The following is a 17,432-nucleotide window of genomic DNA, read 5'->3' on the forward strand; positions in this document are numbered from 1 at the left end:
ACATTTTATTTAGATTTCAGCTCAAAGATTGCCCCCCGCCAGCATTGTCTGAGTGAAAATAGAAGAGGAAAAGCGGGCGGAAAATGCACCGGCAGCAGCAGCGGCAGCGGCAGCAGCAGCCGCCCATTAATCATATGTTGTGTGTGCTGAGGCCAAAACCGAAAGTCTAAGCCCGATCCAGGGACCCTCAGCCATTATCCCGATTCATAAACCATTATAGTTTTCCCTGTTCTCGGGCGGGCTTTGTGCTGCTTTCGGGGCAGAAAGGGTTGCGCAAATTTATGTGTTGCAATTATTTTCTTGAAATAACACTTCAAGTGATTTACGCGGCGGGCATGTGTGAGATCCTGGAACATGGTCAAAGCGGTCCTTAGTCTCCCTGGGTCGACCCTTTTGCCCTTTTGCTGATGCGGCTGCTTATTCCGTCTCATTGGTTTTCCGCTTTTCTGCGCTTTGCATCGCACTTAATAAGATTTGTTAGCAGCCCCAATCAAATTGGAATTTCCCGAATTGGGGTCCTCTTCAAATGGCCGGTCGCATTGCCGTTCATGTGTCCAATTTGTGGCTGACTTGGGTGACTTTAAGTGGGACGCCATTTCCCCCCAGTCACTGCCCCAAAAGGCTTCCCGCCCCTTATTGGCAGCAGTGCATCGAAGGGGCGTGGCACGTGCCGGCGGCATGCTTGCAGTTTGCAGTTTGCTGTTTACCGTGCGCACACCACTTGCAACCAGTTGCGAAATGAGTCCGCTCGAGTGGAGCGCAGATCAAAGGAACCGCCCGCCGGCGACGCACCACCCATCCATCCACCCACCCAACTGCCCACTGTAGGGAGTCACCTGGCGGTGCCTTTCATGTGCACTTAATTGTCGCCTCCATTAGGCAAGTCAGGCGCCCAAAAGTATGCAACCGGCAATAAATTCAGTGCGCAAAATTATTACCTGTAATTGCGACAGGCATAAAGCATAAAGCATAATTTGAAATTTATGTTTATGTTGCTGGCCGCGGGCAGCCTCCCTAAATTATCGGCTTAATGTGCCCGAAAATGCCGGCAATGTGTAAGCCCGGCAAATTGAATTGGGCCACAGCAGCCATTAGCCGCCCTTACCCCCCTTACCTTCCACAGTTTTCTAATGGACCGACTTTCATGAACTTTCGCTTTTTGGCTCTTTCATTCGCAGACCTGCTACGAACTGGAGCGCTACCTGCGGGACGAGCCCAAGCTGCAGAAGAAGATGCACAGCAACCTGGACAATCCGTGGGACATCTTCTCCACACAGGCCCGCCTGCTCGAGGAGCTGAAGATCAAGGATCAGCACCTGGACACGATCTCGACGACCTCCTCGGTCTCGTCCAACTGCTCGGGCGCCTCCTGGGACAGCAATGGCTCCCAGGCGCTCAGCTGCTCGGTGCTGGTCAAGCAGGAGCGGATCGACGAGGAGGACGACGACGTGGGCTGTGACGACAAGCTGAGCGTGCTGCTCGCAGCTCCGCCCTCGGCCATCTCCCCGAATCCCAGCATCGGCAGTGCCGGCAACATGACGCCCACCAGCATCAGCCACAGCAGCAGCATCAGCAGCAGCAATAGCAGCAGCAATAGCAATAGCAATAGCAATAGCATTGGCAACGGCATCACCACCAGCAGCAGCAGCCACATCCTCGCCAGTCCGCTGAGCAGCCTGGGCAGTGGCAGCACCATCACAGTGAGTTCCCGCAACAGCTCGGCGCCGGGCATCAAGGTACGCGTGGTCCAGGCCAAGAGTCACCCGGGCAGCAGTGCGAGAATGCACCTGGGCCATGTGCAGGACTTTGTGCTGCCCACGCTCACGCCGCCCTCTTCGCCAGAGTCCAATCTGCGCAACCACAACTACGCCCAGCAGTTGGAGGCCAACGATCTGGCGGCACTGATACAGCAGCAGCAGCAGCAACAGCAGCAACAGTCACATCCACAGCCCAGCAACTCCACACCCGCTACAGCAATCCTGCGCTTCACCAGCCAGAGCAGTCCCACGATGACGCAACTGCAGCAGCAGCAGCAGCAGCTGGCCGTCCAGCATTTGAGCATATCGCCCCAGGCCCTGGGCCACTGCAACACCGGCAGCAACTCGCCCAAGAGCAGCAGCAGCAGCCACAGCAGCAACAGCAGCAACAGCAGCAGCAGCAGCAGCCACAGTAGCAGCAGCAGCAACAGCATCAGCAGCTCCAGCGGCAGCGGCAGCAGCGACCAGCCAACACACAGCAACATTCCGCGCAGCACCATCGTCCGGCTGACGACGGCGAACGGGAAGCCGGGAGCAGCTGGAATCAGTCTGGCCCGCGTCATCCAAATGCAGAACAACGGCAATGCCAATGTCGCCGCCGTGCTCAGTGCAGCAGCCAACAGCAGCAGCAGCAACACCAACGGCAGCAGCAACACCAGCAGCAACAGCAACACGGCGACGCCGCAGCAACAGGTGCTTTCGCAACGGGCTGAAAAGTCGGCGAATGGTGAGTTTGGCAAACACTTGACCCAGTTGCGGTCCTCATCCTCATTTTTCTTTTGTTTTGCCACCCACAGGCTCCTCGAAACCGCACCACCCGCGCCAACATCACAGCGATCACAGCCCGGACGCCAAGCGGCGGATACACAAGTGCCAATTTCTGGGCTGCAAAAAAGTCTACACGAAGAGCTCGCACCTGAAGGCCCACCAAAGAACGCACACAGGTGAGTTGGCCCCGAAATATGAATGCACTGAATGAGTGCGGTGAGAAGTGTGTGCGATGTGTGTACGATGTGTGTACGATGTGTGTGCCACTGACAGATCCGAATTTCCAACTGCCACAGTCGGCAATTAAAAGCGTGTGCCCCTGGAAGAGGCCGGAAAATCCCCAGCGCACCTGCCCCTCCCCCAGGTGCACCGGTGCTCCTGCCCAATAAATCAGAGACCTGCGACAACAATGTCCTCGACAGAGTTCCCTGGGACAGGTAGGAGTGACATGTTGCGTTGTTTGCGCGACACCGTCCTTTGTCCAGGCTCCACTTTCCACAGCCTTGCAGTCGCGGCGGGAAAACCAGGCAAAAACATGCAATGGGCTGGATGATGCAAGCGGATGATGCAAGCGGTGGACGGGGGGTTGGGGCCCCGGCAATTGGGCACCAAAAACAACCTCATCGCCTGACAGCAGACGATGCTTGAAATTTCAATAAAAATCGCATAATTCAAACATGAAATATTGGTCACACACACACACACACACACTCATGCAGCAAGCGTTGAAATGTAATTTTATTACAACCACATTCGAACACGAGAGAGCGAATCTATTGATTCGGATGGGTGGATGGTGGTTGGATGGGTGTGTGCGTTGCGTGTGTGCTTACAAGGGCTTTGCCAGCGAACACTTAACCCATAAAATAGAAAACCAAAATCCATTTCAAGTTCTGCCAAAAAGTGGGCAAAAAAGTTTGTAGTTGCTGGCGAACAACATTTGTGCGCATTCAGTTAAAATTTGTGCACTCAGAAGAAAAGGGCAAGTCGTTACTTCTATTTTCAAAAGGGTTTTGGTTTGGTTTGGTTTCATATCATAACCAGAAGAACAGGCCTTTGTGGCCTTCCGTACTACTAACTTTCAGTTCATACCCCCATGAAAAATGAGAGCTATGTCAAGGTATGCCTGATTTCTCTATCTGCACAACTGGGAGCTTGCTTTATGAATTGTGGTAGATTCATTCTTTGTTTTGGCTTGTCAGTTTTCGGCTCGGGGAATAGAAGGGATGGCGGTGGCACCAACAAATCATTTGGCACGCACTCAAATGCCAGGCAAATAATTTTGCAATGCCGTTGCCAAGCAATTCGTCCCGAAGAAGGACGAATTTCTGGAGCGCTGCCGAATCGAAGATACCCTGGCTAACTGGTTAAAGAGCAACTTGAATGGCTGATGTGTGTGAATTTGTTTACTTATGCATGCAAGTGTTGGCATTGCCTGGTCCCAAGTCGCATTTGGTTCTTTGCAAGCCCAGCATGTTTGGTCCGCAAATGAAATTCAGGCCTCGCAAATTTCTCACTCAAGTCGACAATGGCTGTGTGTATAGTGCTATGACTATGGCTGTGTGGGCTTGTTTGTTCAGTGCCCGAATGTTGGTCAAAGTTGCTCGGTTCCTGCTGGAATGGCCCCTTGAAGGCGTGGCCATCGCAGAAGGCACATACTCGTAAGGAAGATTCATGTGCAGCTTAAGGCCTAGGCTCATCCTGCCACTCGCCACTTTGTGGCGAGTGTCAACAGCAGCAACTTTCTGTGACGGCCGCAGGATATTGCTCAATTTATAAATTTACTTTGGCCCCGGGCGCTGGGGCTTAACATTTTAATTAACATCGAATTCCGGACCTGCCGCCGCTGTTGTTTGCTCTTGCCACAGGAAGGCCAAAAGCCTTTTGCCCAATAAAAATCCATAACAGTCAAAGTTTTGCTAATAACTCTCAGTTTATCTTGGGCAAAACCGAAGAAGAAGCCGAACTGCGCCCTTCGCCCTGTTGGCGCCTTGTTTTGTTGCCTCAACAGCTTTAAGTGTTAATTTTGTTTTTGCCAGGAAAACTTCTATAGTGCTCTCCTGGAACCTGAGGAGTTTTTAATTAATTACACATGTTCAACTACTGGCAAGTGCAGCAGGGTAGATAGCGAAACCCGGTGAGACCAATAAATCAAAAGCCAAGGTGTTGGCCCGACGATAAGATTGAAACATTTGATTTGGCTCCGAAACGCGAAAAAAGCGAAAAAACTCGGCGAGAAACACTCGGCAAAAAGAATTTTATGAAAGGAGCTGGGCGGAAAAAGGAAAACGTAATTATTTTAATGATACCATGGAGACCAGGCGAGGTTTTTTAAATTAAAGAAAACATAATGAATTACGTTTTTTGCATGGCAAATGAAGCTTAGCTCAATGGAGAATTTCATTAGAGCGCCTAGATGGAGGATTCTTTAAATGTTGTCGCATTTGAAAAGCGGACGCATGCGAATAATTGATGACGAGCTATTATTTAGTTGCCAAACAGTGTCCTTGAACATTTTCCCGGGGAATTTGGGCGGAACAGACAGTGAAATTAATTTGATTTGGCTTTTCGAGCGCACTTCCTGCATTTCCTCTGTGGCTTTTGCCATCTATCCGTTTCCATTTTCATTTGCATTTGCCCGTCGCCATTTAATTAGAAACCCATTCGAGCACACTGGCCACACACACACACACACTCAGATACAAAGATAGATATATACATATATATATATTTATCGGCCCAATTGAATATCAATTAAAGCGACATTTGGCGAAATAAAATCCAGCTCGCAAACTTTGGCCACAAACGATTTCAATTAGTTAAACGCGGGCGACTATAAAAGTGCCAGAGTCTGGAAAAGCTTGCAAGAGCTGGCAAAAGCAGGAAAAGTAGGAAAAGCGCCGAGACGCCGAAGCCGTTAAGAAAAGATTACAAGTGCAATCAAGTGAAAAGACGCAAACAGACCATAAAAATTGTGTTGAGTGCAAAAGCCGAGAAGGCATCGAGCAGCTCCATAAAAAGGCGAGCCACCGAGGAAAAGGGATTCCTCAGCCATTTTCCCAACGCCTCCACCTCCACCCCCTCCCCGTTCCCCTCACCAACCATTTTCACATCGCATGTCCCGCCGGTGCATTCTTTCCTATTGCCGGGCGAAATTAAAACCCAGCGCCAAGTGAAATTTATAAAATATTAACTGGCTCCATTCGCAGCTCCGTCGCTCCGTTGCTCCTTTTTTCCTTTACTTTTTGCTAAGCGGTTGCATTGGCGGTCCTCCATCGTGGCCGCCTCCTTATTGCCTTTAAACAAGTTACAAGTGCTGGCTTTATGGCCTGCCAGTGCCACAGAATCGCAGCTGAAACTATCAATATATATGCGGACAAACGGCTGAGGTTAAGTTTTAACTGCGTTCGGCTCAATAAATTAACATGGCGACATCTCGACGCGATTCGAGGAAATAAAAGCAGGCGAAAATCGCTTAACCCAGTTGCCGATTGGCTGGCTGGCTGGTTGACTGGCTTTTTCGCTTTTTGGCGTTTTGGCCCGGCCCGTGGAGCTGCATCGCGGCTAACAATGTCAGCTCAGATGACTTGCCATGAAAACTAATTAAAGGGCTGCACTGCACTGGGCGGGAAAACGCGAAAGCGGAAAACCATCTTGCTCCACATGCGCGGTCATTGCATACTTTTGGGCCTGGCCCGTTGAAATGGCCAATATCCAGAGCCTGAGTAATGGCCAGCTATTGGCCAGGTCCGCCGAGTGTGGCAAAAAGGGTAGGGAAAGGGTATATATGCATTATACTAAATAGATAATTGTTGGATTTTAACTTAAACTTATTTAATAGCCAAATTGACTTTACCCAATTGGTGCTCGTGTAAAAACATAGTTCACTAAACTGTAACTCGTTCGATGTGATCAATTAAGTACTTTTCTTTCTTTTTTAAGAACTTTTATATTTAAAATCACTAAAAAGAGGGTATGCAATTAGTCAACTATTGCTACATCGCCTACGTTTTGTTGTTGGCTCGTTTCGGTTTCATTTCGTTTTTGGTTTCGTTTCGTTTTGCCGGGCCACTTCAATGGCCAGATAACACGGCCATTTTGGGTGCTTTATCGCTGCTTTTGGCCCTCGGATTGCCGACCGCCTGCTGCCAGCTCTTTTGCCGTTTAAATGCACTTCAATACGAGACTCTTGGGGGTCGCATCCTAGATCTCTGGGCCTGCACTTTGTGCATTTGACGCTGATTTACACAGCCAGAGGATTGCAGGGAGGTATGGGCAGAAACAGAGAAAAACTGATAAAGAGCGAAAGGAGTGTAGCCAGCAAACTGCCAAAGACAACGATATGTGTGCGAGTGTGCATTTCCTTATTTATTGCCAAATGCTTCGATTCCCAAACAGTTCTGACAACATGCCAAAGTCCAAGTGGCTGTCACCCACACTCACTTCCATTAGACGCACCTACGTGCAGCACTCTCCTCTCCAACATAATCCCTATTCACCAAGGTATTCATCAGCGTTATCCACAACATATTTATTTAGCCATAGAAATGGGCAACTATTTCTTAAAGAGGTTTTACTATAATCAAGGAGCAAATCAAGATCATTATTTAAGAAAATATAATAGCCCACACTTCTGCTTGCTCAACCCACATGGTTATCAACAAATGAATACCAGAATTATGTATGTGCTAGCATGAAGTCGTAGAATACTTGTAAGAATTCCTAACAAGCTGTGAAAAACTGAAAAGTTAAAAACAAGTATGATCAATACGGGGGCGTTCACGGACAAATTTATCAAGAACTCACCAACACATTTCCAGTGGCACAAGCACGAGACTTGAGCTATGGCCAAGTGTAAACAAATGGAAATTAAGACAGCCGGCAAGTCCAGGCCCCGGTCAACGGAAGGGTTGGAAAGCTGGGGAAAATGGCTGCGGGAAAATGGGAGGAAAGCCGCAAGTGCATAATGTGAAATTGAGCACGGAAATATCACACATTTCCGCATGCATTACGTTTTAAGCCAAGTCTATATGTGTGTGAGTGTGTGTGTGGTATGCGTTACAAAGTTTTCCACTCAGCTTTATGCATTTTTCTTGGCTGTCGTCGTCTACTTGCCGGTTATCTCGCTCCATTTTCCATCTTTTTTTCTGCTTCTCCAGCGGCAGCAACGGCGGCAATTTCCTGCCTCGGCTGCTGTTTGTCTTTTAAACTGAAATAATTTTCCCATTTCTTTTTTTTCGGGGGTTCGGGCTGGGTTTTCGCATTTTTTCAGTGTGCTCTGGCACTGGCCAGCCTTACACCCCGCTCTATTCAGGTCGTTCTCTGCTCTGGCCCTCGCATTTTTAGGTTCCTCTTCGTTTTTTGTTGCTTTGTGTGAAATTACAACTTCTGCATTTCCTTTTCCTTTCGGCTGGCTGGTTTTCGCCATGGCTCTGTTTCTGATTCTGATTCTGGCCCTGGCTCTGTTTCAGTTTCTGTTTCTGGTTCGGGATCCTGCTCTGGTTGGCTTTTGGCGCTACTCGGCTTGTATCCTTTGAGGCTTTTGGCACGCATGAAAAATGTTGGCAAGGGACCGCGCTTGGCACACCGTCGACGCCGACTTTAGCATCTTTTCGTTTCGTTTTGGTTGGGTTTTAATTTTACAGTTTTTCATTTTTAATTGTCTTAAATTCCTGACTGCTTGTGCGTTTTGCCCGCTTTACCCGTTTTTCCACCGCCCTCTGTTTACTCGTGTTTTACTTTATGCATATTTCTCGTCTGTGGAGCGCCAGCGTCGAAAAAGTTTTTTCATTTGGCAGGCGCGTGCTAAATAAAAAATGTTTCCCCAAACTCTACCCAAACCCTTTCTTCCTCCCAGAGCACGCATATTTATGCGCTTTATTGTTTGTGCTGCAGCAGCAAAGAAGCGGAGAAATTGCAGCCACTTTCCACTGCGGCAGTTTCAGGGCACTGGGAAAAATCGCTTCATTCAAGACGACTCTGGATATTTTGGTGAGATGCAAGTCTTACCACAAGTAAGGAACCCAAATACGGCGATGCATTGTCGGCAAATGATGCCCGACCATCGGACGTCTCTACTTTAGCGCCAGTCTAAATATTTTGTTTTCTTTTTTTGTTTATTTCTATATATGTATGGGTACGCAATATTAAATCCAACCAGTATAATACAATTTTAAGCCCAAATAGGATAGCTAAAAGAAAAAAAGGCAATACCAAAGGTACAAAAGTGAACAATATACTCTCGACCCATGATTTTTTAGCAGTTCTTTCGTGCACATTTTAGTTTTGCCATTGTGGATGTAACTTATTTAATAAGAGTTTTCCGCCTTTCCTTCCCGTTGCAGGTGAAAAGCCGTACAAGTGCTCCTGGGAGGGCTGTGAATGGAGGTTTGCGAGGAGCGACGAGCTGACCCGCCACTACCGCAAACACACAGGTGCAAAGCCGTTCAAGTGCCGCAACTGCGATCGCTGCTTCTCGAGGTCCGATCACCTGGCGCTGCACATGAAGCGCCACATGTGAGGCGAGATTTAAGCAGGCCATCCGGAAAAGCCGGGAAATAAAGAGTCGGAGGGGAGGAGGAGGAATCCAGCGGAAACTGTGTGCCATCAAGGAACGATGAAAAACTTGCGTGACGCTAATCAAAACCACTTTATTCGTGGAGCAGAGAGGGGTGTAAAAGTAATCGAGGAAAAAGCAACTAGGAAAGCATCACAACACAGCACAATGATGGAAATTCATGTTCTCTGATTCCGATTGACATTTGTGTTGCTATTATTGTCGCCGTTATCGTTTTCGTTATCATATGGTTATCGTCGTTATCGTTTCAATTGCAAATTTGATTTGTTTCAATGCCTTGCTAAGAATAAGTTTAAGCTTTAGCAGCCTGATCGCATTTCCCCAATCACACCTAGCATTTAGCCGCAAGTTCTGAACAAACAGCAAAAATTGTGTACAATTTACCAAAGCTAAGCTGATTTCTTTAATTAGTAAAGCAGCAACAAAAACCAGCAATTGCTAAAAAAAAATACAAAAAAATAGTAACTTAATTTAAAAGAATATTTTTGTTTTCAGAATGTGAACACTGCCAAAATGAAAATGTAAAAAAAGCAAACAAAAAAAACAAAAAACTAAAAGCTAGAAAAAATATATGTAAATGTAAAGAAATATGATAGGTAATTAGTTTCATACGTCAGCATCAGTAAATAGAAACACAAATATTACAAGAAAAGAGTAAAAGTGCAAAATATGTTTTAAACAAAACGAAAGAAAACAGAAAACGATGAAAATGCTTATTTTCTTAATTTAATTTTAAATGTATTTTAAGTGTTGCCTAGGTCTGAAAATTTTCACATTTCACCGCACCACTCAAAATTGGAAACTTTAAACACAAAGTTTATTGAACGCCTAAATTAAATTTAATTGATATTCGGAATATGAAATAGACGCAATTTCGTTGCTCTGTTTTTATTGAATATACGTAATTATTTAATGTAAACAATTTCTCTTATGCATTGCCTAAGTGATGGAAAGTATTACGAACACATTTTGATATGTATACCTAATTTAATCAAATCAAAATTTGTATTCTCAATCGAAAATCGAAACAAAATTTACCTTCGACTTAACATACAAATTCTTCTTTACGTGCCTCATAATGTTAATTTAAACAAATCAATCAATTCAATTCCTTTAGCTAAGCCACATTTTTTCGGAACCCTTATGATTTGCGGTAGACTTAAACTTTCATTGGATCTTTTATTTTTTGCGTGCTGCTTCTTATTTTCTAGCTTATCATTTCCTCGTTCTTGTTTATAGTGATTTGTTTATTTTTAATTATTTTTAAATAAAGAAAAAGTATGTGAAAAGCGAATGTTTCCACGGTCTTATCATTTTGTAGTACACCAGCACCCCTCAGCAAATGAAACACGACATCAAAGTATACAACGTTGATCGAAATATCGGTCAATCATTATGGTTTGTGTGATGAGAAATTCTGTGATCCAGAGAACAACAACAACAAAATAGCTAAGGCAAAGAAAAATAAGGGAAAACCAAAACAATACCAATGGCAAGCAGGTAATCAACTGCAGCACACATGCACTAAAATGCTATAGGAAAACGTATGGGGCTCAGAAAGGATGCAGTCCTCTCCAATTGTTCCCAGAAAAAGAGCCTAAGAATTTAAAAGAGCTCTTGATATATATATATAAATGTTTATGTACATACAAACACGAAATACAGTTTGACTTCTTTTCTAGCTTTATTCTCACTGATAGTCGATGTGTGGAGAATTTTGAGGATTTCGACTGTAATCGTGGTCGAAATCACTATGTACCGTGTTGCTTGTGCTTTGTGTCATTTGAGTGTTATCGTATTTGTATGTATCTGTATATCATCAGATCGACTCGCCACAAAACGGATAATCCCAATAGACCCCAAGGGGTTCTTCCAGTTCCAGAATCCCGTTTGACTTCCAAGCGAAAATTGCACTGAACAATACTTAATAAATACGTGAAAATCGAAATCGAAATCCAAAACCAATACCAATACCATTACGATGTGTCAAAAATGCTTCAATCAGTTTAGTCTAGCTTTTGAGAGAAAACAGAAACGAAAAACCGAAACAGTAAAATAGAAATCCCGAATATATAAAATATTTTGTATAGAAAACCTTTAAACTAAAATCGAAAGCGTAAGGCAAATTTAGATCCTAAAGCAGATATTGGATAGTCACGAGCGCAGAGTGAGCGGCAGTATAGAAATGGATAAACAAGAATATATATATATATGTATTTTACAACCGAAGAAGTGTATTTTAAAATGAGAAAAACAAATTAAACAAAATTATTGTGTAAAAAGGTAAAACAAAATGAAAGACTGGTCAACGAGGTGTTCCGCGTTTATGCAACAATTGCAAAATAGAAAAAGTAAACAAATATATATATATATATGTGTACACACACGAGTGTAAGAGATTTCGAACCCGAAGGATTAAGATACTGTACTCCAAATCGCATATAGTGTTCGATGTGTGAGCCCAGTGCGTTTATAGCATAGGTTAAGACCACTCGATCATTTTGATTTAGATTTCGCGAATCGCAATTTCATTTCGACGCGATTGAGATTCTCCGATTCGGCAGCAAAACTACGCATACGTAAGAGGGAAGGCCTTGCCGCGATCCCGCAAATAAAGTTAATGAAGTACGAATTTTAAGTAACGCTGAATGTGAGTCTAGAGAGTACTAAACCGAAACTATGGATATATTTTAGTGTCTACACTTGAGCATTTGAGCATTTTACAAAGGCAAACTCCCCGGGGTCTGCCTTTGCGAAGTCAGGCTGTCTGCGACTCCGTTGCTGAGGGAAAATCTATAAACATTTTCTACAGATTTACAGCCGAGCACTACAACCAAAGGCAAGCGCACAGTGGCCGGAAGTCAGAAGACAGAAGAAGACAGTCGCAGGGCAGGAAAAATTTGGCAGCAGGCACACATAAAAATAAATACTATAAAGTATACTAAAACTAGAGTAAATACATTTTAATTTCGTTTAGAGTTTCGTTTGCAAATGTGCTTAGCAATTTTCCCATTCCTCCCCGCTTCCAGTTCCCAGTTTCCAGTTTCCCCACATTTTCCCCAAGTTTTCCCCACCTTTTCCCCACCCAGGAGCGGAATATCATAAGCGTTTAGTTTAAGAGTAGACTAAATGGCGCAGGGCCAAGCTTAGTATAGCAGAAATATATGGGAGGAGATAGGCATACACATACATATATGGTCGGAAAATGGAAAATGGTGTCGGGAATGTTAGCTGGGGAAGGGGGTAGGGGATCTGGGGAGGAGAAGGAGTAAAACATTTTATGTAGGCAAATAAGGGCATAACTCGTAAAAGATTTTGTGTATAGTTTAGTGAAATGAATTAGTTTAATGTTAAATGAACTCAAAAGGAAACTACATAAAAATATATGAATATATACATCGGATATGGTATTAAGAGAATATACTTAGTGCGTATGGCGAACCTATTTACGTGGCAGTTGTGTGTGCAAGGTGTGCGTGTGAGTTAGAGTGTGTAAGTGTGAGTGTGGACTAAATTGATGTGTATCTGTCGTAAGGACGAGTCGGGCAAGAAGTAGAAGTCAGTTTTTGGGAAGGATTATGCAAAGCATCTACAAATTAAGGCACAGCATTATAAATTACAACTAATGAAGTACGTTTACGTTTATTTGAGCTACAAACGCACGAACGGTTACTAAAGCTAGAACGGTGATGGAATGCAGATGAGGAGGTCAGAGGTCATAGGCTTAGGGAAGTGGGAAGTGGTAAATGGGAAATAGGGCTACTGACAGTAGACATTTTGGGGGCAGCAAGTGGTGATTACTTAGGACTTTTACGCGATAACTCAGTTTAGCCCTTCCTCGTTTCTGTACATGATCGCAACCCCAGGCATGCATTCATATTTGTAATTGTAATCGTAAGGCAGTGTAATTGATATCAAGCATAAGCAAAAGCTACAGAAATAACGAGGAAAATTCACAAGTTTCGGCACAGGAAAACCAAATTGAGAAATACATTTTAGGAGTAAGTAAATAAAAAAAAATAGTAAAACCAAAAAATAATTATATTTAATGCTTGTGCGAAACAGAAAAATTCTTAGCTAATAGCAAATAGCGAAAAATCTAATTGTCAGTGTTTAATTACTATTATTGATGTGCATTAAATGTGTGCTTAGTTCACAAAACAAAAATCCCTTTTACCCCTTTACCCGTATCCCCATTTTCCAGGTTCCTACCATCCTTGACAGTTGTGTTTTTTACGATTGATTGTTTTTAGCGCTTCGCAAGTCAAACAGAAAATTAAAAACTATATAAAATAGAGCGAATAACTGGACTCGGAAATGTTTGCATAGATTATGAGTTAATTAACTGCGAGAATAATTAATAGAATTTAATTCAACAAGCATATTTTCAGCGTCGCCCGCGCGTCTTAACCCCCTAGATTATATAGCAAAAGCAAAGGAAAAGCAAACGCGAAAAAATAAACAAAACAAAACAAAAATGATTGATCATTAAACATTATGAATTATTATAATTATGGCTTGTTTGTTGCGGCTTTTTGTGCATCTCCATTCGGAAATCATTTTGTATGGGGTAACAAATTATAAGAGAATCTAGAAAATAAACACAGAAAACATAGCAGAAACAATTGGGCACACGAAGGCCAAAAAACGATGGAGATGGAGAACATTTCTTGTACTTAGGTTTAGTTTATTATACAAACAAAACAAGAATAACAGCGGCCGAAGAAAGCCAATAAAAACAGCTAAAAGTGAATAAGTGAAGAGGCGAGAAGGAGAGGAGGAGAGGGGGAGACAAGATCCATCAACATTAGAAAAACGTTATTTTTATTCTTGTATAAGTATAAACCGAAGGCATTTTTCCACGTATGACAACTATTATTGTACGTAACTTGATATTTTGATGAGAATTTCTGTGAACAAAGCAAAAAAATAAAAAATCCCAAAAAAACTGAAATATAGAAAAAATTACAAAAAAAATAAATATAAATCGCTATCATTTCAATGGAGGTTGGCACTGTAAAGCTGTTGTTGCATTTAAATGATGTTGATTTTGGCCTGTCCACTGGCATATGGACATATGTCCACTGCATATATTTATCTTTTGTGATTGCAGGCGGCATTCGGCAAACAGTTCACATCATTAGCCCCACGGGATCGGGTTGACCAGCAGTCTATGGCATCCGTGCCATAGACGACAACTCCAATCGCTGGCAATCTGCATAAATGACATTAAAGCCCCGACGGCGCAAGTTGGTGTATTAATTTTTAATTATATTTTATGGTAGCTGGCATCAACAAAAGTGTCCTGGCCCTTGGCATTTCGTCTGCATTAAGCCTGCTTATATGTGGTTATGTGTTTATGGATCGTGGAGCGTGCTTATAGTAAATCACAATTTGCCGGGGGTAATTGGATTGTCAGTCATTTTCGGGTCAGCCAGAAAGTGTGCTGTCCTGAATTTAAATCAATGTTCTTTTTTCCCGCTCGCAAAACTTTGTTTTTGAGAAGTTTGAATGGGAAATCGCTTAGACTTTGTTTCAGTCTTTCGGTCTTTCTGTCTGCTAATGAAGATTCGCACAGACACACATGGCTCACATGGCAGACGCCCGGTGAAAGATGGCCAACGACAAAAGTGCAAGCAACTTGGCTTCGTCCTTTTGGAGCCCGTTTCTCTTAATTTTGGCCCGCAGACGTAACTCTTTTATTTCCGTGCAACTCCAAAGTCCAGATCCTGAATCCTGAAGAGACCCAAAGGCCGAAAGGACGAAACGAACCGAAGGTTGAAAAACTTTTCATCTTCTTCATTTTCTTGATTTTGTTGTGCTGCTGCTGCTTTTGCTGCTTCTGCTGCAGCGAAACTTCTAATTACATACATGACCTGCACACAGAAACACGCACACACACAATGTAGAGGGGCCGAGAGCAATGCACTGCGAGAAATCTAAGGGTGCATCGTTGCAAAGCTTCCTCAGCCAGCCACTGCCGCCACTCCTTTCCCTTTCCGTGGCCACAAGTTGCCCGCTGCATCTTTATCAAAATTGTTTCTAAAGTTCAAACCACTTTGCGAGCGGTGCGCAGGGAATATGACTTTTAAAAAGTTTTCCCGCTTTCCCGAAGGGGGGGTGGAGGTTTCCCACCCCTCGACAGACATGTTGTATGTTGCTGCTGCCGCCGCTGCTGCTGCTGCTTTTGTTACTGATATGTGGAGCCGTGGCTGCTGTGCCCTGCACAACATTTGTAGGTTGTCAAAGTGGCTCAACACGCCCGGCATGTTAACTTATTTTGCTGATTTTCCTGCCTCGGCCAACTTGCATCAGCTAACTAGGAGTCCTGCGGCGAGGGAGTAGGGAGTGGGTTGGGGGTGCCAGCATGCAAGGTAAACACACAGGAAGGATTGATGACCAGCTTGCTACCCTGCAATTACGACAATTGAGGTAAATTACACACTGCTTTGATAACCTATTTTAAAGATATGCATAAAGTTTGGTATTTCAAAAGAAACTGAGTAACGAAAGTTTGTTACTTTATTGAATACATATATATCTTATCATTGTCCTTTTTTTAAATAACTCAATAATCCTCAAAATGATTATTTTACTTTAATGTATTGAAACTACCTATCAGAGTAAGCTTCGATTTTATAAACATGTTAACTTTAATACCTCTCAAAGGACTATTTTTAACTCCAGAACTGTTACTTAATATACTAAGAATGAATGCATTCCCAGTGGGGAATCCCCACTTTTGAAGTGTTATAAATGATAGCATGCTTTTGGGCGCTCTTTGCTTTAAGGACCAAACCGTTAAAACCCAAAATACGCTACATAGAGCACATTTTATTCGCCACTTTTTCGTAGACAGGTCTCTTCCCCAAGTTCATTTGGAAACAACGCTCTGGCTCTGCAGTCGCTTTTTGTATAAATTACAGGCAGAATTCAGCTCAGCCTGGCATATGAGTGCTTGTGTATTGCAGGAGTGCTCGTGCAACGTGTTGGGCTCGGAAAATGGTGATGGTGTGCATCCTTAAAGTCAGAAAGACCCAAGGCGCTTTTAGCGCCAGCCACCCGGGGAGTGCACGAATGCAATTTCTTTCGTTTTAGACGCCACAAAATTGCCACCAAATCAATATTATTAGACACGACAAGGAAAAGCAGCGGAAAACGTGTGGGAAAAACTGTGAAAAGTGTGTGGGAAACTGAAAAGACAAATTCCGGCGATGGGATGACAAGCTCGAGAAACATGTGATGTTCACATACGCAAATGGGGGCGTACATGGCTGCAGTCGGCGGCTGGCTTTCAAGGAGGCGTGCCCTTTCCAACTGTAGCAACACGAAAATTATGATTACAAGCAAAGACTGTCATTTGCCATAATATTTGCAGCATAACGATTATGGAGCGCTTTAGCCACGACTCCCACCGAAAATGGATAATAATAAAGAGCTGGGCGATGGCTGGTTTGGGTGGCTTTGGGGGCTTGGGTGGTTTGGTGTTTCGTCCTTTGAATGTCTGGCCCCCAAGATAACACACATCCAGCGAGTGCCAATGACAATGACATCAACTGCAGACAAGCCCACAGAATGGCACACAGAATGGCCAAGAGGGGGTGGTGGGTGGCGATGGGAATATGGGAATAGGGTGGCTCCCAAATAGGGCAAATAAAACGGGGCTCGAACTACAGAGATCCACGGACCGATAGAGCCTGGCTAACAAGCCAGCCCAGCCCAAATGCAAACCAAGGCAGTCGAGGGCGTTGTTAGCCTTCCAAAGCACTTGGATCCCAAAGTCTGGCAAAAATCTGCTGGCTGCTTAGAGCTCATATTCTTTTGTCTTAAGTATAAGGTTATCCCTACCAAGCATTTATTTAAAGACAAAATTACTATGGTGTATTTGTTTTAATATTATATTAAATTACAAATATAATGCCTAGACTATCAGATACTATCGGGTAGATTGAAAATACATAGCCCTGCATAATACATAACTTTTAAAGAATCTTGTGTACCCTTTTACTTCTCTCAAAGTTCAACGTACATAACTAAATTCTTCAACTTGGAGGAACCTAATTCCTTGTCCAGCCTCTGCCGTTAAAAATCAGTTTATCTATGACCAACTTTTGGCGTCTTTATGCCAAACTCGCTTTTTATAAGTCCTCTTCAGGCATTCCGATGGGGGATTTGCGGCTCTCGCAGCGGAGACATCTGCCGATTGCCACAAAAGTTGCCACCCACGGCTGCAGTTGCAGTAGCCGACTGGCTGGCTAAACAGCTTAGAGGTGCTAATCCAGAGGCGCGGCAAAAATCGCAAAATCAGATTGCCAAGTTGGCCTGAAAGG

At 43.9% G+C, this 17,432-nt stretch overlaps 1 protein-coding gene across 2 annotated transcripts in view; it reads left to right on the top strand.

Annotated features, from left to right (window-relative positions):
- LOC6529336 (Krueppel-like factor luna) overlaps positions 1-13,845 on the top strand; it is a 126,659-nt gene extending 112,814 nt beyond the window's left edge. For both annotated transcript variants that reach the window (XM_039373283.1, XM_015196803.2), the window contains exons 3-5: positions 1,179-2,484; positions 2,555-2,701; positions 8,870-13,845. In XM_039373283.1, coding sequence (XP_039229217.1) covers positions 1,179-2,484; positions 2,555-2,701; positions 8,870-9,045 — 1,629 coding nt within the window. In that variant the 3' untranslated portion in view covers positions 9,046-13,845. The remainder of the gene's footprint in view (positions 1-1,178; positions 2,485-2,554; positions 2,702-8,869) is intronic.
- The last annotated feature ends 3,587 nt before the right edge of the window (positions 13,846-17,432 follow it).

The sequence above is a fragment of the Drosophila yakuba genome, chromosome 2R (genome assembly GCF_016746365.2).
Source record: "Drosophila yakuba strain Tai18E2 chromosome 2R, Prin_Dyak_Tai18E2_2.1, whole genome shotgun sequence".
In the NCBI taxonomy this organism is placed as follows: Eukaryota; Metazoa; Arthropoda; class Insecta; order Diptera; family Drosophilidae; genus Drosophila; species Drosophila yakuba.